This window comes from Ciconia boyciana, chromosome 2, assembly GCF_034638445.1.
Source record: "Ciconia boyciana chromosome 2, ASM3463844v1, whole genome shotgun sequence".
In the NCBI taxonomy this organism is placed as follows: Eukaryota; Metazoa; Chordata; class Aves; order Ciconiiformes; family Ciconiidae; genus Ciconia; species Ciconia boyciana.
Window position 1 is genome coordinate 38434835 of NC_132935.1, and position 27356 is coordinate 38462190.

The following is a 27356-nucleotide window of genomic DNA, read 5'->3' on the forward strand; positions in this document are numbered from 1 at the left end:
AAAATTACTGCTTTCCACCCACATATTGCCAAGATAACTAACATATAAAGAGCAAAGGAGATCCTCCCAGCATGTCTGAATCTTAAAACTATCAGTGAAAGCTAAGAGGAACGAGCAGAAGATTAGGCAGATTAACAAAGGAAAGTAGAATTTAAGAGTTAGGAGTGCAATCCTGTACACATTGTTGGTCTAATCCATTACTCAGCCAATCCAAAACTCTCCCATTTTGCAATGTTCTGGTCACAGTGGTCACCACTGTCCTGACTGAAAGATCCAGCACTTCCCATGCAGATTATTCCATTATCAGAGTTTTTACCAAAAAACATTTCCTGATGAAGACACATAATAAATGCATTTTTGTTTTGTATTAATACTTCAGACATACCATACTAATACACTGATAATACTAAGACAGAGAGAACACCCACACAGAAATGCAAGACTATTCCTTTGCAGGCAAGAAAGAGAACTGTAACTGAGAACAATTTTGTTGTAACAGAAAGTGAGCTTGCAATAAAGACAATACCTACCAAATGCACGTAACTGATTTCTTCTAGCAGGGACAGGTGGAGAAGGAACCCTTGGTTGTGGAGGACCCTAGTGATCATAATTAATATGAAATGTTAATATATCAAAAGAAGAAAATATAGCAGACATGTACGTTTTATTTCCTTATTTTATGTCCAATGTACTTTAACTATCACTACTACTGGAAGACAGAATAGTAACCTTACAGGTTGTTAATGCCTAAGGTTTTTAAAATCTGATCTTTAAAAGTATAATCCAAATTACTATGATAATACCTATAATGCACTATTCAGAGATCTAGACAAAGCTATACCAAGTACTGCAAAGACACAGAAATAAACCAACCTTCCTCCAGAGCATTCTTAACATTTAGGGAAAGCAACAATTTTAAATAAGGTTTAAGGTCTTAGTTAAAACATTTTCTGAAACTGCACTATAAAGTATTTTGCCAAATTATCATTTTCATGGCAAATTATTTTTTTAAATTTTTAGCCCAGTTCATACAGACAGTTGGTAAAAAAAACATTTCCAATAAAAAGTCAGAAGTGTAGCCTGAGATTCAAATATAATTTGAATATTAACTATCATTTGAATATTAACTATCATTTGAATATTAACTATCATTGGAATATTAACTATCATTTGGGATAAATTTATTTTAAAAAAAACAAAACAAAACAAATAGTCCCAGGGAAGATGAAATCAAGTGAAAGAAATGAGTGGTCTTGGGACCACAACTGTAACTCATTCGTGATGCCAAGAAGAAAGTGAAGTGTATTAGGAGTTATAATCTTTTTGTACCTTTGGAAGCATAAAACAATAATGTCTGTAGCTAGGAATCAACATTAAACTTCATGCCTGAGCTAAGTTCTGTTCTTCTCTGACTGAACACAATGAGTTGCTACCTTAGATGTAAACTTTCTTATTCTTAACCTTGAGATTGTTAGACCCTTGGTAAGGGTCTAGACAGAGTATGTACACTCAAAAGTGAGGTGCTCATCTCTACAGAAAATGCGCATGCAAAAAAAAAAAAATTAAAATAACACACCCCCAAAAAATTTCTTCAATATTTTGAATACAATTGAACATTAAATTTCAGAGCTACAAGACTGTCTCCAGTTATTTGTGGTATTCCAGTAATAACTGGCAAACATTAAAAACTTGGTAGGATTTCATACACTGTACTGTCTTAAATAAATCAGTAAAAGTTTACTACAAAAATCATACTTGAGCATAGTAAGATATATGGCTCTCAGCAGAGGGAATCCTTTCTTCTTTTCTTACTGATTTGTTCTGAAGAGCAGAAACGATGGGAGAAGGCTGCCTTGAAAACTGCAAGAAGGGAAGCAAGACTGAAACTACATTCCTATAGATTCTGAATACAGTATTATTTTGGACAGGAAGAGTTTTGTTACTATTTTTCATTTGACAGAAAAATGCTTTTGCTTATCTTAATTTAATTATTTTTGTATTTAATTTGCTTTCAACTCTTAACCGCATAAAATTATTGCCAAAATTATTTTATGTTATTTTATTTTCTACCTATAGTAATTTTAATACTTTTTTTCTATGATGTAGTTTTTTAATTTATTAAGTTACATATCTTTTTTTTTCCTCTAGACACTCCCATTGTATCCGTTCATTTTAGAGAAATGACATGTAGAAATTTCTAGAAGAGAAACCGTTCTATATTTTACTTAGAATTCTGATAGACAAAATCTATGTGATGGACTTCTTACATCATCCAGGTCAAAGGAAAATAATTAAATTACAAAGAACATCATTGTTAAAGATGAACAGTCCTCTAAATTATATAACTTTATTTTTATTTGTATTTGGACCTCAGCAAAAGCAGGCCATGGTACCTCACAGCAGATATAAAAATCAACTATAGAGTGCAGCTTGCTCTTATTTATCTTGTTTTTACTATTTTTTTAACATGAATTTGATCAGCAAGATAAGTTTCCACTGTAGTATGTCTGATTGTTCAATCAGCTGTTCTCTGTGTGTGCACTAAGTGTACTATAGCTTGATAAACTACAAGGGGAACAACACTGAAGGTAGAGGTCTAAGAAATCATGCAATTTCTTTAAAATTCAGTTATTTTTAAAAGTTAGGAAGAAGTATTTGTATCTTAAAAGTCACTGAAGCATACCATCTTCTTTTCCTCTTCCATCTTTTCTTTCTCAAAATATTGTCTAAGTTGTTCATCTTGCTTTTCTTCTTTTTCTTTTCTTCTTTTTTCTGCCTCTTTTTGCCTCTCTTCATCTAATCGAATTATTTCTTTATTTTTCAATCTTCGCTGTAACATGAACATTATTAGTACATAAAAAAGACTCAGCATTATTAAAGTTTTGCTTTGTTTTTCTTTAAGAAGTTAAAATTACACATCAAAGTGACTAGTATGAAACGAAAAGCATATTTCATTAGGCTGACTTCAAACATTCAAATTAAAAACTATGCCATGCAAATATTAAATATCTGCAGTCCTGGCTCTGCTAACATCATTTAACAGAATTCATAATAAGTTCAATAAACACCAGTTTGTGTCCCCAGATCTGCTGCCAGTTAAGGCTAAACTGTAGGAGTCATTTCCAAAAATTCAGTTCAAACAAAACATACTGCAAACATGCAGCACCCTATCACAAGCCCACAGAGAAAATTATCATCCAGTCTCAATTTTAGTCTTGGGCCTATGAAAAGCGATGATACCAGTTAGCTCCCTACTATATACTAGATCAGCTCTATTATCCAGAAGACAAGACTCATCCAACTAACTTGCTCATACTAGGGAAGATAATCTGGTATGTAAGCTAAGTGTTCTGTCTTAGAAATCTTGAAGTCCTACATCCTGAAGTGATCTTTCATAATCCCGCAGCATACTGAAAAATTTTTCCATCTCTGATGGCCTTGTGTCCTTTTCCTACAATTATTTATGAGATTCTGAATTATGCAAATTCATTCAGTTTTCCAAACCTGATAAATAAAGCTTTTGGGTTTGAATTAAATCACAAGTTTACCTCCATGAAAAGTGTTCATTAGATTTGCTTGGTATTCTTCCAAAACAAGCAGTATTCTTATCTCAAAGATATATCCTGGCCAATTAAAAAAAAGGCTTTACGAAATCTTCCTGTATAGCTACATTCAGAATACAAATAATTCCATGAGAGCTAGATTTAAGAGGCTAACAACAACAACAAAAAGCTAGTTTTGTTTTTTAATTCGCTGATTTGGCAAAGCTTTTTACTGGCCTCACAAATAATTTCATTTAGAAAGGAGAGCACTGCTGTCAATTATAAAACCATACCATTTCTCTTAGAAGAATTATCAGTACTTCAAGTTGGTAGTATACCATAAAGAGTGAGAAGAATGCGCTAGTTAATACTGACAATTTCCTACCTGTCCTCTGGCTAATGTAGACTCATTTAAAAACAAAGACTAATTCACAGGACACTTCTCAGTTTACCTTCTTAATCTAGAGGACAAATATTACAAAGGGTTAGCTTAGGATGGAAAAAAGTCACGGTATCAAAATACTACACCTCCTCTTCTTTCTTTCTTTTCTCTTCTTGTTCATCTTCATATGCTTTTTGAATTCTCATCCTCTGTTCAGCTAATCGTTTTTCTTCTTTTTCTTCTTCCATTCTAAGTTTTTCTCGCTCTGCTTCTTCCCTACGTCTCTTTTCTTCAATCTAGAAAATAAAGCAAAGTAGTATTCAGCTGTCAATAGCCAGCAATAATCTGATTAACAATATTTACCATCATGATCTTTTATGAGTTTTGCAGTACCTACTTGTGCAAAGATCGTATGGAGCAACAGAAAGAATTCTAGGGCCAGTCTTACATTTCAGCTTCAGAATTCCTTTAAAATGAGTGATATTTTACTATTTCTTTTTGGCCACTACCTACGGAACAACCCTCCAGTAAGAACACTAATTATAAATGCTACTAAAAACCTGAATATTTCCTAACACTTATTGTAGTCCTGATGTGCTGGAATAACACTTTTCTTCACTGATTAAATAATGGAAGATGGGAAACCAAACCAAAAGACATAGCAATTATCTTTTTCCTTTCCACAATTATAATATTTTTAGACACAGCACTGAGTTACTGAAGCCAAAGGTCTGCCCATTCTTTATTCTTTCTGGCAGCACAATACATGGAAAAAAAACCTTGATCTTTTCTTTTTAAGAGATCCACATCAAACTCTGTATGCCATATGTATTCTTTTAAACTATCTAGGATTTCCTTGGTATTGATATTTAATTAAACTGATATTTAATTCTTATGGCATAAGATTGTATGTGAAGTACTATGGACAGAAGACAGAAGCTGGTAGAACAACGATCACGTTTTATATACCCATCAATTAATAACTACGCTATTATTGTCTCACTGATTACCATTTCATTCTGATTAACGTCCATTTGTATCTTATAGGCTTCCACAGGCAGGCATCTTTGTTTCTTTACATATTTATGTATGCAAACTTGTACTGTATGCACAGTTTGAGAACTCAATACTGTTATTTAGAGAGCTGTACTTAGAAAAAAAAAAAGACAGAATCTAGATTAATGAAGCCAACTATTAATAGCATCACTTTTATAAGCATTTCTTATGTAAGGCAAAATCTGAGAGACTCAATAGCATATAGATCCTAGTACACCTCTTGTGTACAGAACTGGCTATGATTGGATAAGGTCTTTGGTCAGCAGTGATGATTTACTTTGACTGTAATCCCCCTTTTTAAAATTTATTTAACGAGATGATAACTGGTGCGCACATTCACCTGTAGACGAAGAAAGTTCTTGTATGACTCCTGTCGCTTAAGATGCTGTGGAGATGGTGGTTCACCGAACACATTACCTCGAGCAAAAGGAGAGGTCTGTGCAAATGTAAAACCTGGATGGGGGAGGGGGAAGTTACAGATATAAATCAAAGCAAATTTAAGACAGCAAGCCAGAGTGAAGAAGCGGGAATCTGAGACACTTGTTTCAAAAGGTAGTTTATGACAGCCATAATTAAAGGCTATAGCTGAAAACAATAGCTGGGATTAAAAGTTCTTACATTGTCTGCCTAGAATACTGTCAGGTTTTAACTGCTCAATTAATAATGTCCAAGCGAGTTGTCTTTTTACAAAATAACACCTATAAAAGTCATGCATTCTACTGTCCAATCTGCAGTTTAGTATCTCAAAATGTTACCTGTAAGTTAATTAGAATAGCAAAGATTTTACATCTCATAACTTTACTGCTTGCAATTACTCTGACTTAGCACACGTCGTTCTGTTCCTTAGGTCTATTCACTCTTTAAAAACAGAGCATCCTAACAGAGCAAATATTTAGGTAAAATAGCAATGGATGCTACAAAAAACAAAAGCCCAAAACTGGCAAATAAAATTCTAAGCAGTCAGAAAACTGAATTCTGACAGTATAAGGTGCCTTCCATACTATGAAGTTTGAAGTGTCACGTCTCCTTTAGCCCTGAGTTATGAATGCATCATAACCATACAGTTCCAAAAGCTCTAGACAGGAGGATTAACTCAGATACCACATAGAACAGGTTTTGCAGAACAGGATCCCTACAGGGAGCAGAGGAGAAAGGAAAGTAAAGGAAAAGTAGAGTAAGTTGTGTCAACTTTTCAGCTGACACAGTATGTTCTTCATTCATATCATGTCTGCTCCAAAGGATAGTGCCTCAAGGCTGTGCAAGAGCCATAGCTCCACTGACCTGAGATGAACACAGCTGTAGCTGTTCTCATGTTCCCTCCTTACATTTCGCTATATGATGATGCACCATCCAAGTCAGATGAAAGCAGAAATAACACATACACTTATTCCCATAGGAATGCACATGCTTACTGCTACAGCCCAGACTTAGGAGCATGTGCTTGCATACCGAGGAGTACACTTTGAGGTTAATATTATTTTTCCTTACATGGAATCACTGTTTGAATCCTTCCAAAATATAATTAAATTTACATGTGGCTCTTTCAGGATGGATTTACTTCACATGGATATATTCCACGCAAAAAAGCAGAATAAAGTTTACATACCATTTGAAAGGCATGGACACAAGACAAGTTACTAAGGAATGTATCAAGGAATGAGCTTACTGTGTACCAGCTGCTGCCCTGCAAGTTCCTCTTTTAATGGGGTGGTGTAAAAAAAAACAAAACAAAACACACACCCAAAACCAACCAACCAAAAAACCCAACAAAAAACACCACCACCACACACACAAAAAGCCCCAACCAAACAAAAACAAACAAAAAACCCTGAACAACCAAAACCACCAAAACCTACACAAAGCCACTTCATTGCCTGACTAATCAAATGGAAGGTGCAAGACTATAAAGTTCCCATCACTGATCTGCACCACCTTTTGATCCCAAAGTAAGTGATCTAACCAGGGGGCTCTTTGCTATTCTGCATTATTACTTTATTGGCCTTGCCTGTTTCACTTCTTACTAAATGGTTACATATACACTGTATTAGGGAGAAAGAGCAAGAGGGGGGACAGAAGGAACAAAAAAAATTGATTCTACAGCCAGTGGTCAGGACACTGAATTGCAATCCTGCAAAGTAGATCCATGCCCCAAATACCATGTAATTTTTTATATAGAAGTGCGACAGTTCAGACAGGAGAAAGAAAAGCAGCATCTAAGCTGACTTGAGGAGACCACCACCAATCCTGGCCTTTGTCCATCCCAGACTAGGGACAGGTCTGGAGTACCACAGTGCTCTCATTTAGATGTCTCACAAAATGTAGGAAGAGAAAGATGCATTAGTTTTTACATAGGAAAATAAAATAAAAACCCTAACACTTGGAGGCAGTGCGCAGGGCTGCATATGTACCCAATTTACCTGTAACTTTTTAGAACTTAACCTAGTTACTGTACCAATTTCATCTCAACCTGTAACATCATACATCTGCAGACCCTCCTCCTCCTTTTATTTCCATCTTCTCTCCTACTATACAGTTGTATTTTACTGTGTCATTTAGAAGTAAAACAAATATGTATGAAGATCTGATTAGATAATATTGAACCTGGAAAACTAATATACTGATCCTGACTGTTCAGTGCTAAAACAGTTATTAGTTATCATTACTGACAAGACAGATAAGAAAATACATTTTCAGTGCACACAGTGACAGCAATGAAGAAGTTTGGGAAAGAAGCATGATATTGACTTTGCAGGTAGAGAGCACTAACACTATCATAGGACTACTAGAAAGGAGTAAAGAAACTAGAGAATTTTGATCACTAAGACCTCTAAGTAATTAGAGCTGTAATACAGTATTCTTAAAAACCTGCTATTTTATTTGTAGATGCTTCTGTGTTCTCAGGTCTTGGGGAGGCCAAACTTAGGTCAACAGATACAATAGCCCTTTTATCTTCATATAGTCTTGCCTCTGGATTATGATATGCATCTTCGTTTTGCTTGTGCATCATATTCAAGTCCGCTAAAGGAAAGGGGAAATAACTGTTTATAATATTTTATTCTCATAAAAGGCATGTTCACCACAGATTCTCAAAAATGCAGGGATTTTTGAGCAGACTCCATGTTTCCTGGGCATACCAACTATGGGAACAAAAACATTTAAGAAAATACAAGAATATAGAAGCTATATCTGAAATAATAGCCATTAGGAATTCACTGATTAAAAGATTTATTTTGTTGGTTTTCTTTTGCCAGGAATGATGCTTCACAGCAAACCTCCCCTCTCCCCTGCCCAAAAATGCTATGAAATGGAAAGATAAAGAGTTCAAAGACAAAAATGTCTTTGAGACATTTTGACAAAATGTCAAAAAGACAAAAACACACAAGTCTGTGTTAACAAGCATGTATGTAGAAACCACCCCTTCTTCTATTTCCTTAAAGCTGTAAAATATGTTTGAGCTTAGTACTGGTATTTTAAGTACTGAATCTCTATTTGATTACTATTAAGGGCGATAAGCACAATTGAACCATTAAAGTGTATTTTGGTCTTCATGTCTTCAGTAATAATCCAGGTGCAGGTTTCTATATGTAAGCAAAACAATGTAATCCAACATTTTCACCAAAATTTACATGGTGCCTCTCAGTTACCATAAAAATCCTGATCAAAGATGTTAATTTCAGCTCATTTTGAAGCGTTACCATACTATACCTAGAAGGCTTCTTTCAAAACAAAAAAGTACTACACAGTTTTCAGACTATCTTTTTAAGTAGCGTTTCTGATAATTATGAATTACTGTAGTCATTTAAGCACACAGATTCCAAGAACTTTAAATCACATCCCTCTCTGTAAAGCAGCCTTTGCATACATCAGAGTCTCAAAAGCTATTTACAGGCATTTTCAAGAGAATAAAAACACAAGTCACAGTGCATAAAAAAGAGACATGGCAGAAAGCACGTTATGTTTCACGACATTTGACTCATAGCCTATCCATCATGCTGCTAAACTATGGTGGGAAAAATAACTTTTCATGTGTAATTCAGGAAAACAGGTTAAGAAACTTCTTGCTCTTGGTTCCTCGTTTACGGATGGAGATAAGCTTCTCAGCAGGTATTTGCAGAGCTCAGCCTAATAGGAGACACCTACATTTTCCTCTGGCCCACTCTCCTCACACCATTGTAAAACCTAAAGAAGCCAGACGCTTAAATGCAGTGGCTAAAATTAGGCAGTGTGAACACCTCTGTCTGCTCTGGGGATAAACACAAGCTTGGATCCTCAACACAAGCTTCTAAACTTACTATTTGGGCACACAATCTTTAAAAAGCATTTAAACTTTACCCCCTACCCTCAAACTACACTATGAATTTAGCCATATGTCGCTCAGGTGTCATAAAACTGAAACTAATTATTTATATATAAACTCTTATCCAGTAAGTGTTCCATGCTTTGAAAATTCTCATATTTTATTACCAGGAGACATATTTTAAAAATCTAATTGGAATTCAACATCATATTCCAGTAACAAGAAAATCAATTTGTTTCACATTAGAAATCAATAGTTGGAAATCACATTAGAAATCAATAAAACTGTAAGACTCACTCACTCAGATGGCTAAAGGCAAGAATGAACAGAGCTAGCACAGGCCAATATTTTTAAATATACAAATCTAATTGTGCCTACCAAGTCCTACTTCTATTTTAGATAAACTATTCCTGTAGGGTTCACTAGGAACTGGGATCAGGAATTTGAGTTTTAATCTTACATCTGTCTCTGATTTACTGGAGGGGTGGATGAACAACTTGCCCGGATCATAGCTATCTCCCAGCTCACTACTCCCATCTTGTATAAAACAGCACTTGGAAAAAAATAAACCTTAAAAAACATTACTGCTGACTGCTATTTATATAGCCATTTACCAGCAGTGTTACTTGGGGAAATTTAAATATTCCACTTAGCTTTATATATTTATTCAAACATGCTTCCATTTTCCGTGTCACAAGTAGAGCTTTCTAAGCCCAGAACTTATTTTAAAAAAGAAAAACAATAAAAAAACCTGTTCCTGGAAAATGTTTACATAAAAGTCTTCACTACAGACTTTAGCACATTTGTATTGCAGATGCTTCTACAGCTTGTTTTCCTCCTTCTCCCTTTACCATTGCATTGTCTTCACTTATAGTTGACATATCCTGTGTTTCCCATTTTGTTCAAATTGTACTCTTTGAATGGTTCTACAGAAATCAAAATAGTTACTCACTTAAATATTCCTAGAGTGCATCTGCTTGAAACAAGTACATCTGTTTGTCAATAAAGGGCTACGTTTAGTGTTACAAAACAAGGAACAATATATCTGAATAAGAGCCCTTATAAGAGCAAGAAAACATCAATCTTGAAAAGACAACCCATAATTTTGGCAAACATACTTATCAGATTTCCTTTTGCGTCTCTGAGAGGAGCACCACCACCACCTTTTCCCCAGGGGTTGTAATTCCTCATTTCTGCTTCTAACTTGGCTTCGTAGCGTTCCTTCTCTTCTCTCTCTTGTCTGCGTCGTTCCTCTCTCTCTCTTATCTAAAAACAAAAAAAACAGAGTCAGTTGCATAAAAATATCACATTAAGTATAATTTTAATAAAAAGTTAATGCTATCATTACCCATTCCCCCCATCTATATCAAGCAAATCACAAACATTTCACTGCCTATACTGCAGACAGTGCATTGAATACTGTTGTCAAAATGTGCATGCCCAGTTGTACATAACCACAGAGAAACATACAGATACACATTGTAAGATATCCAACTTCCAGAAATGTTCACATCTGACACTTGCAGTAGATCAAAAGTCCCATATCTCTGGATCTTTGATACAGAAGTTTATACTGCCTGAAAATTAAACAGGCAAAATTCTACAATACTACAGCACTTGCTTCTCTCAACCTGGTGTATTTTGTTTAACCAAAACTTAGACTAGCGATGACATGAGATGAAGAAAGACTCCTAACAATAAATGCCTTAATAGAATGCTACACAATTCTATAACCATTCATTGAATAGTTTTATGCAGTAATACATGATGATGTATGCAAATAACGCAGAACTGTTCATATTGATTGTTCTTCCTTTTCTTCAAAATCAGGTTAAATTTATATAACTAAGTCTCCTAATAACTTAATGTACCATTTATAAAGAGAACAGCTGTTAAAAAAACCCTCCATCTTCTATTCAAAGCTTTTAAAACATTAGCTACTATTTATGTAGCTGAAATATATTAATGTATTTTTCTTAAGTTTGTTTCTTCTGTGCATTAGATAAACATTTCCCTTTATCAAGTAGTCAGACAATTTCATAAGATATATAATGAGTCAACACAAAGACCCATCTAGCCCCTTCGATTGTTTACAAAAATGGTCAGTTGGGTTTGTCTATAGGAAAAAAAAAAGCAGAATACCTTCTGTTGCTTTCAACCATAAGCAACATAATAACTTTGAAAGACTGTATCGTGCCACATTTATTAGACCTTTACGTCAAATTGTGCAGTCTCTCATATGGCAAGATAAAATTTACTTCTAAGACTATAATGAGAAAATGCCTTCAGAGAAGAGTAAGTCCAATGTCCAACACTATTCTTAAATTTTTATTTTATTCTTAATTTGACCTTGATTGGCAGCCTCTCCTTTATCCCTATGCACAATCATAATTAGAACTAGAGTATTTTTATAGCAATTATTTACCTCCACTGAAGAAATACATAAAGAAGAATAAGAAAACGTTAGTGCCACTGAACTGGGTTCTAGCAAAATCTCTTCTGAAATAACATGTCTTATCATGGTCAAATACGTTTTATAAATATAAACTCCCACAAGGTGCAGCAGCGAAAGGCCACTAAAATGAGTAGGGGACTAGGACGTCTACTGGAAGACAGGAGACTCCAGAAATTTGTCTAGTCTATCAAAAAGGAAGCTGAAAAGAGATAAGACACCACCTACAAACACACTCGAAGTAAACATTAGGGAAGGTTTTGAATTAGTATCCAAATGATCATGAAGAACTTATTGAAATTAGAGTGTTCCTAATAATTATAGCAATAATGCTCAAAAGCAATCTTCCAATAGGAATATAAGAGCAATACAACTCATTGCTTTTAAGATGCAGGTTCTTATGTTTATGAAAATAATTACATAAAACTCCATGCCTGGAACTAATCTGTTTGCTGTCAGTCTTAACATTTTCTCTGCCTCTGACAAAAAAATTGAAGAGCTTACTGTCAACCTGAAGAGCTAAAATGAGCTAAAGCAGGATCAGAAGAATGGGAGGAAGGAAGTGAAGAAGGGAGGGAGAGTTAAGAAAGGTTTTTACTTGTAAACTACATAAATATGTTTGAAAGAGTACTACAGTTACAACCAATATATGTTAAAAAGTAAAAGAAGAAAGTGCCAGAAGCTTTATCACTCAGTACCTGCTGTTGTAATTCTTGTTGATAAGATAATGTTGCCTCTTTGGAAGGCTTTGATTTTTCTTCAGAAAATACTCCTATGCTTCTTTGTCTGTCTCCTGTATTCCTCTGTCCAATGTTACTTCTGAATTAGAAAATCACACATATAAAAGGAAAACATCATAGAGGCCAGAGAAGGGGGAATTAAAAAAAAAAATTAAAAAAAAATCCCTGCCTGAAATATTTAAGAGCTGTTGTTTTCCACAGCCTGGCAATTTATAATCTCAAACATTTTCATAAATCCATATAAAAATAGGAGTTCACTGAATTATTGTTTAGATAGAAATTCTTAATTAGAAGTTTGCAGGGTTGTCTTTAACACACTTTATGTGTACATATCTGTTGAGAGCAAAATACTCCCAACATGAAAAGCATATCAATACAGATAAATACAAACAAAGAATATGAATACAGATAATACTTACACAGATTGCTCTACTGGGGCTTGGCCTAAAGGAGGATCCAGATTAGGTGTGGGTTGCATTCCCATCATACCTGTACCATCTACACAGTAAAAAAAATACTACTTTAAACTTCGAATGCTCAGATATAAAGATTTGCCATTACTTAAAAGAACAGAGCTCACTGCTCAAACTCTGTGACTGCAGAATTACAAACAGGACTCTCAACTTCTATAATGAACTTAGCTAATGCCCTCTAAAGCAAGAAATACAATGCCAAGGTACAAATCTATTTCTTAAATTCAACTAAATCCCTTTAAAATTTAGAAATGTCTTCATCAACATATTCTACAATGAACTAACAAAAAGAAATAACTCACTTAATGTAACACTTGTCCTCATGCTTTCCAAACGTGTCCTCTGTTGTGAGGAGAGCCCCATTGCCTCCTGCAGAAATGCAGGACATTTGGCTTCTGTACTCTTACTGAAATAGGGCCTGCAGCTCTTTGCCACAGCGGGGCTTGGAACTACTGTGCATACTACTGCTTGTGTTCAAGACAGTACGCAATGCACCTCTAAAACAATTTCACACTTTCGAATTTTAAGCACTAGCAATATGCCAGTTTGTGACAACAAGCTTTAAGAAAACCTTACTCTCCTATGTGCATTTTAAGTATTAGTTTCTTACAGGAAAGCAAACAGAAAAAATACAACGGAAAACAAACAAACAAACAACAAAACACCAAAATAAAACACACACACAAAAACCAAACAAACAAAAAAAACCCCCAAAACTCCAAAACTTCTGTGAGTTAAAACTGTGGTCTGAAAATAAGATTACAAAGAAAAGGTACAAAAGGTACCTGGAACAACAAAAAAACAAAACCAAAACCAACAACAAAATCTTTCTCAAACCATAAGCTATTACATTTCAAGATAGGGAGAAATTAACACTGGAGAAAAAAGAAATATCTAAAAACTTCTGCTCTTAAATCTCTAGCATCCCTGAAATTCCCCAGTGGATACAAACCTCATTCAAATCAACCAGTAAAAGAGTTATTATTATAAGCTTTTTTCCTCCTTTATTTTAACTTTTCTATGAAGGTAGCACAACAACTTTCTAAAAGTATTTGTTTTTTCCTCTAAAAAAGCAAAAAAAGAAAAAAGAAAACAAACAAACACCACACAATCCAGTCCCTCCCCACACACATCACAGTTGTTTCACTCGTGAAATCATCATGAAGCAGTCAAAGGGTAGATAAAAAAGGACTTCTTAAAATAAAAAGTTTTATTACTTCATATAGCTCCTTTAAAAATATTTAAAATCATATCTGAAATTGTAACACCACCTAAACACGTAATCAGTTATAATATGATTTAAGCAATTTTAGAAAATAATGTGTTGATTATCAAAACTATAAAGAAAATTATCTGGGAGGAGTAATGGCTAAGTAGCTGAGACTAGAGCTTGTTCAAGTGATGAACAAGATTTCTGGAAGCCATAGGCCCTTTTGCAGTTGGAGAAAACTACTTCATTCAAAACCAGTATTGAAAAAAAGCCTACTTTTCATTCAATACACATCTAAGAACTGGGTTTAAATTGCTTTTACTAGTTCTACATTATTCATCATTTAACTAGATTAAAAGCAGTCATCTGAATCATTCTAACAACCAATCCACCTAAAATCATCAACTTACAATATGCAAGATTGGGATCCAAAGGATTCCTAGCCCCATAAAAGTAATATGCGTCATCATAAGGTGTTCTATAGTTGTCTGTCAAAACTGGTGGTGGAGGGGGTGGCATCGGTGCAAGCCTTAAAGAAAAAAGAAACACAATTTTTTGTTTTGTTGTACAACTGTAAAGAGAGATGATCAAAAGAAGAAGGGGGGGGGGGAGGGGAGAGAGAGAGAATTCACTATAGGAAAACTCTAGATTTAGCTCAGCCCAAGACCTCTCATTAGTGCCATGCAGGAACAAGATACAATAAGCCTCAGTAGGAAATTAACCTTCCCTCAGGGAGTAGTACATGAACCCACACTATTCCAGAGATCTAAAGAACATAAAACAAGCACGCTCTCTTTAACTGATTCAGTTAATGATACTTACTGGTTACAACAGTAACAGTAAATAAAACAAGCCAAGGATTAGTCCCTGGTCAAAGGGCAAGTGGCACAGCACAGCTTTAGCCACATGCCTAACACTCATTCTCTCTCCCAAACCTGTTTAGTCTCAACTGCAGTGTCTAGTGAAAGCTGTCCTTGCCCACACTGCACTCCTGAGCTTAGCCCTGGGAAATTGCTTAACTGATAGGGGCCAAACTCACCCCATACCAGCCTTCTAACGAAACGGACGCTGCTGGGCACGTGCCCCAAGCACACACCCAAGCACCCCCGCAACACGGTTCCATATTACAGCCATGGACATAATTTCTACGGCATGACTCTTATCCAACACAAACATCCACTCAGTAGTAATGAAGAAGCTTGGTGCTAAGTGTGTTAACATGCAAAATGAACATGATGGTGAAGCACCTGGGCGCTGCTATTTCACCAAGAGTGCTGGCTAGCCCCCTGTGAAAGTCTTCATTCACTGGAGAGGCTGAAGGGACGGGCACCGGAGTTTGGAAAGCCACCCTAGGCCTTTCAGGAGGTACTTTCTCTTCAGAAGCTCTTGCTGTCAAGCCAAACTGCTTCAATCTATTTGGCTGAAGGAGGGGGGAATAGAAAAAGAGAGAAAAGAAGCAGTTACTTTGTTATTACTAGGAGATATTCTGAACCTCCATTTAGGCTGTGTTAAACACTTCAGTGGGTCCCAACTAGCTGTTCAAATTTCTAGTAATTGCATTTTTTTCTCCCAAAGAATTACTGGAAATCTAATACTACAAGGAAATCCAGCATGTTTATCACGAATTTACAAAAGCCAGCCTCTATGGCAGGTTTCAGGAAGTATACAGTTCTAATTATTATCCAGGGAAAAAAAAAAGTATTTACACAGTTGTCTGTAGTACAGCCACCAGTTTCTTACACTGCCAGTATCATCATATTACGTATAGGAGAATTTTCTAAAATACATCCCCCCAAAAAACGTAAAATAGCTCATAATCAGTAAAAATAAAAACAAACACGCACTGAGACCTTTTCCAATAAACATTTCCTTGCAATACTGTTATTTTGGTTTTGGGGCTCTTTTGATTTTATTAACTTTTGCAACCACAACAATTACAAAATTTTGTGGGGTTTTTTTAAAGTATAAAATGTTTATTGATAACTAGCAGCCTCAGAAAAAAGCCAAAGGCAACATGCAAGTAATGCAAAGGCATGCAAGTCAGTCAGTTTCAGAACTATCCTATCAAGCCCAGAAAGCCCTTATACCAGCTGCTATGCATAAATATTTTAATGTTTGTTTAAATAAGTCAAGATAATAAAAGATCAGAAAAAATTCATACACTGTGTAACAGATTTTTTTCTGAATTTACTGGTCCTAACATTGTAGTGCTTCAATTAACATGCATTCAGAAAAAGTAACACCAGCTAAATACTAAATATCTAACAGCAAACCATATACCCTACAATATGGAAGTATTTCAGCAAAATATTAAATCTTTACCTCCTCATCACTTAGCTGCAAGACATAGTATATACAAGGCAGTTAGTACTCACCAATCATAAACTACAGCATTAGGATTAAAATTCTCAAAATCTACTAAACATTAATATTTGTTTATATCATTTAACTTCAAATTTCTAGATGTGAATAAAAAATTAGATAACAGATATGAGCTACAGCAATTGAAAATTTGAAAGCAGTCTGCAGACTTTTTTTTTTTTTAACTTGTCTTTTCAAATCCAGCGTCTTGAGCAGGAGACCATTTAAAACAGCTTTTCTCACTAACAAGTTTGATGTGAACTGTTCCCAAAGTGCCCCAGATTTCAGGTCTGTAGCTAATTTCAGATGTGACTATGGTACTCAGTTCATCCTGGGGATTGTTTTCTTTTAAAGAAGCAGTATATACAACACTCTACATTTATAGATTCTTAATCAGGCATTGCTATTTAACCAACCTGTAATTAATCAAGAAATCCACCTAATTAGAATCCCTCCCCGAGAGGCAATTTAAAGCTAACAGTGACTGCTGCTTAATGAATGTAGCAATTCCACTTAACTGAAGGCTTTCAGCTAAATTAATGGTTTTAAAACATTATACATGCCCTGGACTTGCTCTGGATATAATTTTGTTCCTACAACAGGCACTTTTCAGTCTCTGACTGAGATGCGTACGGTATATAGAGTGCTTCAGCACAGCATGCTTCTGCCTAGTCAGCTTTGATTAGACAAAACTGTTTACACTGACCTTACAGCCTGCTGTGCCAAAAGAGCCGGCATCCTCTGCTCAGTTTTTCCTCTTTTCCTGCCTGGCTCCCAGCTGTACACCCCATCCCTCTCCCTTTCACCTCTGAATCCCTGATTAGCCAACTGACCTCTCTAAGCCAACTAAAGCAGCAAAAAAGATTCCGATTTTTGCCAGCTAACCAAGCTGAATCAGTTCGCAAAAGGGATCAAACAAGCACCACAGATAGTTTAAGCAGAGAGGGCAGGAACATGCCAGCCAGACCACTTGTCAGTGTTCTCCCTCCCCATTTAGGAGTAAGAATTTTGATTCAGCTTCGTTGCTTATCTACGTGCATTCACAGTCTCCTTCCTCACATGCTGACTAATAGCATCTTACAGCTATTCATCCATCTTCATTTTCCAGAACATACAAACTCCTTTCACCTCTGCTGAACTCTCCTGAAATGGCAGTTTCTTTCTGTGTTGTAGCCTCCCCAAAAACACAGCACTGTTGATAATTTAAACTGGTAACCAGTTAAATTAATAACCAGTTTATTCTTGCTTGAGAAAGTTACCCATCCTACATCGCCAACAGCAGATCTCTACTGCACCCAAGATGCAATGGCTTCAATGACTTAGCAAATACACATGCAAATCATACTAGTTCTGTGACAGTCTGCTACTAATGTTACTAGCGCTGACAATCTTACTCCTTCATATATGCTAATCAAAATTCTTAGTACAATAATCACCTTACTAAGGAAGTAGAGACAGTAGTAACTCTGCATTAAGTCTTACAAGCAACACAATACTAAACATCTTGCTTTTTACAAAATCCCATAAAAGTGCTTGTAATCCTGAACACTACATTTGATAATTAAAAAAAAAAATTACAAATTTGAAATTAAAAATTGCTACAATGAGATCAACTTCGCTGCAAAACAACTGGTTTTTTTTAATTGAAAAAGAGCAAAAACTTTCTGCAGCATACTTTACATTCCCAAAGAAAGGTTACTAATGTGTGCATGTACAGGCTACCACTGGACACTTAAGTATTTTTTCCATGATACCCACTGCTTGTACAAAATTTCCACTTGGTCACAGCAAAACAAAATGTTTGATAACTTCTGTGAAAATATTTTCCTCTTAAGCTGAAAGCATGTGTAATCAGTTACAGCCCTATCACCTTGGCTTCAATTTTATTCTATGCTAATGCCCTATTAGAAAAAAACACAGCATTTATCATTCTATAAAAGCCCTACAGAGTTTTGTGACTGAGCAACCACAGTGTACATGTAATAAAAAAAAAGTCTATATAAGTGAAAGAAAATCCAAGTATCCAAGTTCCTTACCTTCTTTTCTGGGTCTCGAGCTCCAGAAGCAGCAACTGAGAGCTCAAGTTCCTTCTCACTGTTTTTGTTTTAAAAAAGGAAAAAAAAAAAAAGGATCAAATCAGAAAGCAGTAACAACATTCTTTCAAAGCACAGACCTCACAACTCTGTAGTTAAAATAACTCTGAAAATACAGGATAACAGAAGACATGATTCCACTTGATTTCTTCTGGAGTCTGTATACTGTATATTATTTGTAAATAAACAGAACTCTCGTGAAGTATCTGGCTATCATCTATTCTGCCTAATAAAAATCCAACTACCATGAAAGGACAAACCACCACATCGCTTTTTACTACCACCTTTCAGGACATTTCTTAAAAATTGATCTTTATTCATGTTATAGCAAGAAATTTATAATAAACATATTGAAATTAATGATTCAAAAGTACAGCAATAAGTACTACCTTGTAATTTCAGGGCTCAGGCTTGTTCAGCATGTACAATTTTTCATCACAGTGAAACCGTCAATAGTAACTTATTTTTAATTACTTATCCCTTCACTGATATCACTGTGTGTTTTTATGTATCTATACTATCATTCAGCAGGCAGCTACTTATAGGTAAGTAAGAAATTTATATTTTATTATTCTGCATAAGCCAGATGGTCAAGTGCTTTGAAAGCGAAAGGTTACTTTCCTAAATTGGGGGGCAAAACAAGATTCATTTTCAACTTTGCAAAGTAATTAGACACTCCTCTACCAGCAAAAAAAGATAACTTCAGTTAGAGCTTCTTTATCCTTAAGAAACTAAAAATCATTTTTTAAAAATGAAAAAAATCATTTTCCTTTGTTCCATTGAAAGCTGGTGAATTTGTTTATTAAAAACTAAAGCTCTCATGCCAATGAGTTTAATTGGATGCAGTATTACCTAGCTAGCTGGAATTCCTTAGTTATAAAAATTATTCTTACCACATTTAATTCATTAAATTCCTTTAAATTTCAGCCATTATCTTCTAAAAATATAGTAACTTTCAATTACCGTTTCTTATTTCGCTGTTGCTCAGCCATCTGTTCTATTAGTTCTTGCCTGTATTTCTCTTTTTTCCTTTGGAGAAGTTCTCGGTCCTGACCACCTAATGGAAATGACCACACATTTGTGTAAATGCTCCACAAAAATACACAAAAGGTACTGGAGAAACACATTGCATTTCAGTCAATTTAAAACATGAAACACAGCAGAGTATATGATCTGGGAATGTGCATAAGAACACTGGATCTTTACTGACTTTAAAAAAAAAAAAATCTAGTTTTAATACACAGTTTGTTTGGAGTATGATGATCAAAACTACTAAAATTTTCATTAGTATTTTCCTCGTTTGCCTGGTTTTGTATAGTCAGGAAGCTACAAGTTTCAAAGCTGTGGGATACAACAGCAGCTAAAAACAGTTACTTAAATTTTGTATTTTTTTCCCTAATGCTCAGCTAAGGAAGATACACTATGGCACTCCAAAGTTATGAGGCACTGCTCTGGATAAAAATGAAAGTTAAAACTAAGAAAGTCAAACCCACGGGGAGGAAAGCAAATTGCTCTGCTTTTAGGATGGTCCCCATGACTACTAAGAATTAGCAAAGTATCTATATGTAAAAGAAAACAGTGGTAACATCTCACATGGATTTTAAGGAACTCAAAAAACTTTCAACTTGTGGTAGTTCCCCCACAATAAGTGTGGAGTCTTCTATTATTTTAAAAACAAAACAAAAAACCCATCATCACCACTTTCTATATAGTATGACTATCAGAGACAAGGACTCCTAACATACTTCCATACACAAAGTCACTGTGGACCTCCAGTGAAGTAGACCTGAGCAATAACATGAAGGAAGCTGCAAAGAAACTAAAACAAACAAACAAAAAACCCAAACAACAACAAAAACCCATGATGCATGGCTGACTGAATTTTTTATTCAATTATTGTACTGGGACTGTAAAGTGACCAAAATGTGCAAGATAACCTCATGGTGTGTGATTTTTGGGGAGTCTGAAACCACTTCTCATTTCCAAAAATTTCAAGTTTTAATTTACTTAATCTTTACACAACATAGTTAACAATATTCTTCTCCTAACCAGAACTGCTAGGAATACAAATTCACAGCTTCGTGTACTCAAGTTACTACAAATGAGATGACAGTACAGATCAGAGAGACTGACCATTACAACACCACTGTTTTAATGCTGCCTTTAAACAGTTCCAAAAAATTGACCTGCCACATAGAGCACTGAAGATCAGCTAAGATCAAATGTAAAAATAAACAGAAATTATTCTGACAACTGTTAGTCAATTGTTCCACAATTCAAACCTACCTTGCCTTCAAAGGCTCCCCTGCAAAGAACTACTACAGTTTCTTTTATTTTTGCCTTATAATTTTCTGAATTTAGCTAGGAACACTATGTTTTCAACAGTATTTCTCTCTACTACACTCAATAATAATGTTCCCTACTAAATTTTATGGCTACATTTAAGCAGTAAGAGATGATCAGAACCATTTGTTCTTACACAAGGTTGTGAACAGTACCATTTCCCATATTTCTGCAATACAAATTCAATACCAAGTCATGTCTTTAACAATACTGAGGTTAATATTTCTCCTATACTTCATTTTGTAAAAAAACTTAAGACTGTATCTGGGCCTTAAACTGTTAATGAAATCTAAGAAGAAACTTGGGCTCTTCAAAATTAATTAGAAAGCCCTCTTACATTAAGGGGGAAAAGGAACATGTTTTTCTTTTTTTATTTTCTCTATGTAAATAATATTTATTTACCAGTCTTGGGGACAACTAGCACAAAGATAAAGCTAGTTTTTCTAGTTTTTAATTATCCCCAAAGAAAAATAAAATATGCAAAGAAAGGCTAACTCAGTATCATTAGTTAGGTTTTTATACATACCAAGAACAAGGCCTGTTGCATATGGCATTTCAGCTGCAGACTTGGCCTGTTCATTAGCTGAAGAACTAATTCGTACCTGATTTCTGGCAAAGACAAAAAAGAAAATGGAAAGATCAAACTCGAGAACTTACTTGCAGTCTGTGTGAAACATGATAGATGCATTTACATCACTTTTGATACATTTATGACAAACAGCTTTCTTAAAATCTGAAGAAGTATCACAAGCAAAAGAAGAAACCGCCTGGCAAAAAGGCGTTTCTCACAGTTCTCATTTGCCTGCGGTTTCTGAAGCCATCAGAAACACTGACTCAGTTGAGCACTTCAACAATGCTGACAGACTGAGTGTGCCAGTCAAGCGTTTATGTAAGGGCTTTACAAGTGTTCTGCTTCTGCCTCATCCACTTAGATCACTTCAGGACTTGCAAAACCAAGACGAGAGGAAAAAAGGGAATTTTACAACTACTATCAGAAAAGGATTCCACATTATTCTAATAATTAAAAGTCTTCAGTTGGAGAATAGGTGAGCTATTGTTTCAAAAGAAAACTGGCATGCGAGCTTCAAAAGCTGTTCTCAAAGGAAACACATTTTTCTTGTACTATATCCTAGCTGTAGGAAAAACTGTCAGCCATTTCAGACAACATATTAGGGATTTTAAATAAACATTTTCCTTTCACCATGAATTTGTAGTGCAATTATCAGAAAAATACACTGTATACCACACCTAGAATTTCCAGTTCTTGAGATCTGCTGCACACGTGCTCTCTCCTTTAATTCGTCTTCATAATCTGCAGGTAGATCTCTTACTATTCCATCCAGATAGGGCCTTAAAGAAATAGAAAGTATTCAGCTATGCTTGCCTAAAAACATCTAATCTGAAATGGAAGGTCCAGCAGTTTCGTGCAAATGGATCCTCAGCCTGATTGCACACTGGACGGCAGAACCAGTTCTGAAAATATCACACAAAATTTCTAGAAATAATTCACTTTGTTAGCATTGTCAAGGCAGCTCTCTGTCTGGAGTCTGAATTCCCAAGCCTGCTTTCATGCAACCTTTATCTATTCAGCCTGGTTAAGAGTTTTGAGAGCTGAAGAGCATTCAGCATTCACACTGCATTAATTGAAACAGATCTTGCTGCTCTTAATCTCCAGGAGCCAACAAAGTCTACAACAGATTTCAGCACACAGCTATTGGGCAAGTCTGGTGAAACAGTTAATTCGGATATGAAAAGCTTCTTTAATGACAACCTACCCTTCACTACACAACTGATACCATTTAAAAGAGAGAGGTGACTTCTGATCAAGATAAGAGACAGGTAACATGGTGAATACAAAAATTCAGGAGCTAAAATTTGAATCATCTGCATATGAAGTAATATAATTGAAACTTCAAATAATTCTAAAGATGCCAAAAATTGTATGGTCACAATGGAGCTTTTCCTGAAAAGATCTGGGGTCATTGAATTTACAGACTTTTCTTGCCTTGCAAATTAACTATTCTTTAATGAGGACTTCACGTTATCTTGATAATATAAGGCAAGAATAGGTATTCAATGGAAAATAAAGTACCCAATAGATGCTAACAAAGTTATATATTTTCCAGAGCTGGACAGAGCCATGGACTTCCTGTTAAGCAAGCCAAAAAAAATACTAGGTAAAGACAGAAAAAATCCCATCTTATTCTTTTATGTAAAAAGTTCCACAGCTCTGCCCAACTCTGTAATTTAAATAAAAGCCAATAATCAAAGGCAAAAGGATGCAAGCAGATTATTAAACATTGATTTGGCATCTGAACAACCCACAAGAACAACATGAAAGAACGACATCCATCCTCTTGGCATAACATGATCTTCTTTCATGATCAAGAACATCTTTCTGATAATGATCAATCTGCTACTTACAAGGCTGGTCACGTAAGACTGAAACAGAGTCAGGAAATAGAAAGCCTAGTCCATAGCATGATGAAAGGATGCAGGGAGGAAGCAAAGAAACAAACCTTAGGATTCAAGAGGCAACCTTTTTTGTAAAAAGCAGCAAGCTTAGCATGGCAGGCCCAGACATGTTGGCCCAATTCAATGAAGAAGCTGTTGTATCCTGTTTACAGGACAGACCTGGCTGCTGGGGATGGACTAAAGCATTCCACTCATAAGAACCAAAACATTTTGCAATTCCTCTCACTTTCCTGTCACCATTTCTAGTTGCTGAAATATGCCACAGTCCTTGTGCCACCGTCAAAACAGAAACCTTTCTGGAAAGTCCCGTTACAAACACCTGTTTGTAATAAAGTAATAAACTAATAAAGCCCATTTAAAAACATAAAAGCTTTAGTACAGCAAATAAAAATATTCCTCCTTATGAATTTATTTTCTGTCATGAATCAAATGTGTTCTGGAAAAGATGACTGCCTGAAATGGAGAAAAAAATTGCAAACCCTTCAGGAGCTGAGCTGTCAGTAACTAATAGATGCGTTTCTCCTTGAAGAGAGACTGAATATAGTTCATAAAAGGTTAAGTGGAGCTCCTTGTGAAGGAGAAAAAGAGTACTAGATTACAAAGCATATTTAATTAAAAAAAAAAAAAAAGTAATTTTCAATAAAAATTCAGCAAAGTAGAAAATACACACCAAAATTACAAACCTTAGTTTTATGTACAAATTTCAGTTCAGGCAATCCAGGTGTTGGTCCAGCAACTTCTTTTAAGAAGATGCACCAAGTTTGCCAATAACAAAGATAAGACTATCTTCTGTACTTTGTTTTAGAAGAAAACTGGAATTAAAACTGTTTGAGAGGCCTCTCCAAATAAGCAATGAATTGCTTAGTGATATATTGCTCACAGACATTTATATAAGCACCATCAGTGTTTTCTGGAATAACTAAGAACTAGTATCCTCTATTCAACATGATACTGTCTACTGTTGGTTCAAACACCATCCTTGCTGATATTTTACATATATAATGCTGCATATATTGAGAAACAAAGTAAACCCTCAAACTTTCTTCAATGGTCATTTTTATTCAAATATTAGACTCTGTGTCCAATCACATTAGACAGTAGCAAACAGCTACCTAGTAAAAAGAGGACATTCATCTTTCTGGGTGTTAATTAACATCGAGGATTAACATTGCTGTTAGTCTCAAAAATATGGACATTTTTATTATCTGTTAGACACCAAGCCAAGCTTCTAATATTTTTCTTTCTGAAAAGTTGTAGGACAAGAAGACCCCACCCTAAAGCCTCCTTTGCTCATTTCTACCAATATTACACTACAGGATGGAACAATTTTTCTATTTTGCATTATCTTCTCCAAATCTTGTTCAGCAGAAAACAAGCAATCTTGTTACTGCTATCTATTTAACCACTGTTTCCATTTGCTAGTCTTTTTCAGAAACATTGTATGAATAAATACATGCTTTTAGAAGCACATCTGGACATACAATCTCAAACTCTGAAATAACCCATTTATTTAATCTGCATCTCCCAAATGCTTCCAGACATTTCATTTTCTCCACAGTTACTTAATTTCTTTATGATTTTTTTTAAAAAGGCTGAGAAAGAATATCAAAAGCTGGTTTTGTAGAGAAGTTATTTAAACTCTATTGGCATTTGAAACTGGAAAAGAAGCATGACTTCATTCAATTTAGAAAATGCTTTTGCAATAGAAGAGCATTTTAGGCTTTATTTTTCCCAGTTATTAATTTGCAGTACTATCCAGAAAATTATCCCTGTAAACAATGACTCAAAAGATCATTTAACCAGTCCACCAGCAATTAACAACGAAACATGATCACAATATTTAACATTGTTGAGAGTGGTACAATTTGCCTTCCGTTTTTTCTAGAAGTGTTAATTCTACCAAAAAAAAAAAGTGGTTATTTTGCTGAACAAGGAAAAGACAGTGGTGCTTCCTTCACTGAAGCAACTGCAGTAAAATAATTCTGGCAACAGGCTTAACACAAAGGGGGGCGGGAAGCATCTACAACACTCATGCTCTCAAGATCTGTGAAGTGAACAAATGAACTCTTCAAACACCTTTCTAAAATTTATTTACAAGAAACTTTACTGCTTTATTTCATTTGAATTTAGCTGTATAAAACACATCTGTTTCAAGTTTGGTACTATTTCACACCACAACCCATCTGTTTTTGAAAGCAACCGGTTCTTGCAATGGAATAACCAAAGGTGGCCAGACTGCCAAACCCTGAATGATTGGGAAGGTTATGCTTTTTTTTTTTTTTTCCTTCTTTTAAATGAGTGAGCTAGAAGAGAAAGATCAACAATTTATGTCAAAGCAATCAAACTGATTTATCGGTTAACACAGTAAAGACTATTTAATTATGAACAGTACCTAATATCAATTTGCCTCCCTAGTGATTTATCTAAAACACCCTCTTTTGTTTGGTTTGGGTTTTCTGAAATGTTTATTCAAATTGTGTAGTTATTACTGAGATTAGCACCTATTAACAACATCAGGATTTGGTTCAAGTATGCATTTGTTTAAAGTCTGCCATTTAGCAAGACATGCAGTAAAAAAGAGGAATTTTTTAAAATATATTTTTACATTTCTAACACATAGTGGCATGTACCTAAAATTGAAGCTCAAACCAGTTTTGGAATCTGAGTTGAAAATTGACTTGCTATAGGTATTACAGACTAAGACAATACATGTAATCTTGGGTTGCCAGCACAGGGGTTAACTCTAAAATACTAACATGTTTTCTGGCAAACTACTCTTCATAAAAATTAATTGTGGGGTGCTTTTTCTGGGGTAATTTCTCTAGTATTCTTGGTTTGCCATAATATATAAAATGCTCCCTAATGTATGATGTAAAGTCTTTGGTACTGGTCCAATTTTTAAATATTTTTTCTAAAAATTATTGCAAAGTTCCTTTTTAAATTAAGTACAAAAACCCTGCTTTCACATGTCAATCTTGTCTAATTTTCAATGAGAGCAAACCATGGCTGTCAACAAGCACTACAGAAATAAAGGAGGAAATGGAATTAAGAATACCTTTCAGCATAAAAAACCCGGGGAGTTTTTCTGTCATAAGCACTTTCACATCTAAATCTAGGGTCCATTTCTTCACTTATCTCAGGATCATAGTCCATTCTGTAGTATCTTCTCCCAAAATCACGATCCTCCTCAAGTCTGTGATGCTTCCTAATAGGAATTACAGATTGGCTAGCAAATCCACGATGTCTTCGATTGGGAACATCCAAATCTTCATCGAGTCTTTTATTTAATAGTCGACTTCTTAATTCAACTTCATCATCTAACCTATGATACCTGTCTTCCTCCAGCCATCTCTTATTTAGCAGCTCTTCATAATCTTCTGTAGAAGTAAAGGCATCCTTTTTGGGAGGTTCTGCACCTGTATTACAGGGCTGTACTTCTGTATGGAGCTCTGCCTGGAGCCTGGTAACAGCAAGAGGTTCTTTATTCCTGTCCATCTCATTCTGTTTAATGGAAAAAAAGTATTAAAAGATCTGAATATAAACAAATCACACTGAGCAAAAACTTAGTTTTGTATTTCTTCAAACAATCTCTAAACAGGCATTGGAGAAAAGGTAGGAGGTGAGCAAGAAAAATACTTCAAGGAGGGCTTAAAAGCTAGGGACTTTTTTTTTTTTGAGGGAAAACACAAGCACTCCTTCTCTTATCTAATGTTTTTCAGAAGAATGGCTATCAATCCTGGATAGGCCTTTTACAAACTCCAAACTGACCTTTGGATTCAGAGGTGAAAAGTATCAAAAAACACTTTGAACTTTATACCTCATCAAGAGACTAGATATCTTTATTCTACCCAGATTCAGGCAAGTCTGTAATACTTTTTACCTATGAGCACAACCTTTTAACCTGACCATTTCTTAATCTATTTCTTTGCTCC

The 27356-nt window shown here is 35.2% G+C and overlaps 1 protein-coding gene across 4 annotated transcripts in view; it reads right to left on the reverse strand.

Annotated features, from left to right (window-relative positions):
* The window catches only part of CSPP1 (centrosome and spindle pole associated protein 1), a 67981-nt gene that overhangs the window by 19586 nt on the left and 21039 nt on the right, over positions 1 to 27356 (reverse strand). For all 4 annotated transcript variants that reach the window (XM_072852381.1, XM_072852379.1, XM_072852380.1 and 1 more), the window contains 16 exons: positions 26480 to 26925; positions 22198 to 22299; positions 21476 to 21558; positions 19570 to 19663; positions 18550 to 18607; positions 15400 to 15572; positions 14563 to 14681; positions 12889 to 12967; positions 12428 to 12548; positions 10396 to 10543; positions 7846 to 7998; positions 5321 to 5433; positions 4071 to 4220; positions 2684 to 2830; positions 1756 to 1860; positions 531 to 597 (listed from right to left, as the gene is read on the reverse strand). In XM_072852381.1, coding sequence (XP_072708482.1) covers positions 531 to 597; positions 1756 to 1860; positions 2684 to 2830; positions 4071 to 4220; positions 5321 to 5433; positions 7846 to 7998; positions 10396 to 10543; positions 12428 to 12548; positions 12889 to 12967; positions 14563 to 14681; positions 15400 to 15572; positions 18550 to 18607; positions 19570 to 19663; positions 21476 to 21558; positions 22198 to 22299; positions 26480 to 26925 — 2158 coding nt within the window. The remainder of the gene's footprint in view (positions 1 to 530; positions 598 to 1755; positions 1861 to 2683; positions 2831 to 4070; positions 4221 to 5320; positions 5434 to 7845; positions 7999 to 10395; positions 10544 to 12427; positions 12549 to 12888; positions 12968 to 14562; positions 14682 to 15399; positions 15573 to 18549; positions 18608 to 19569; positions 19664 to 21475; positions 21559 to 22197; positions 22300 to 26479; positions 26926 to 27356) is intronic.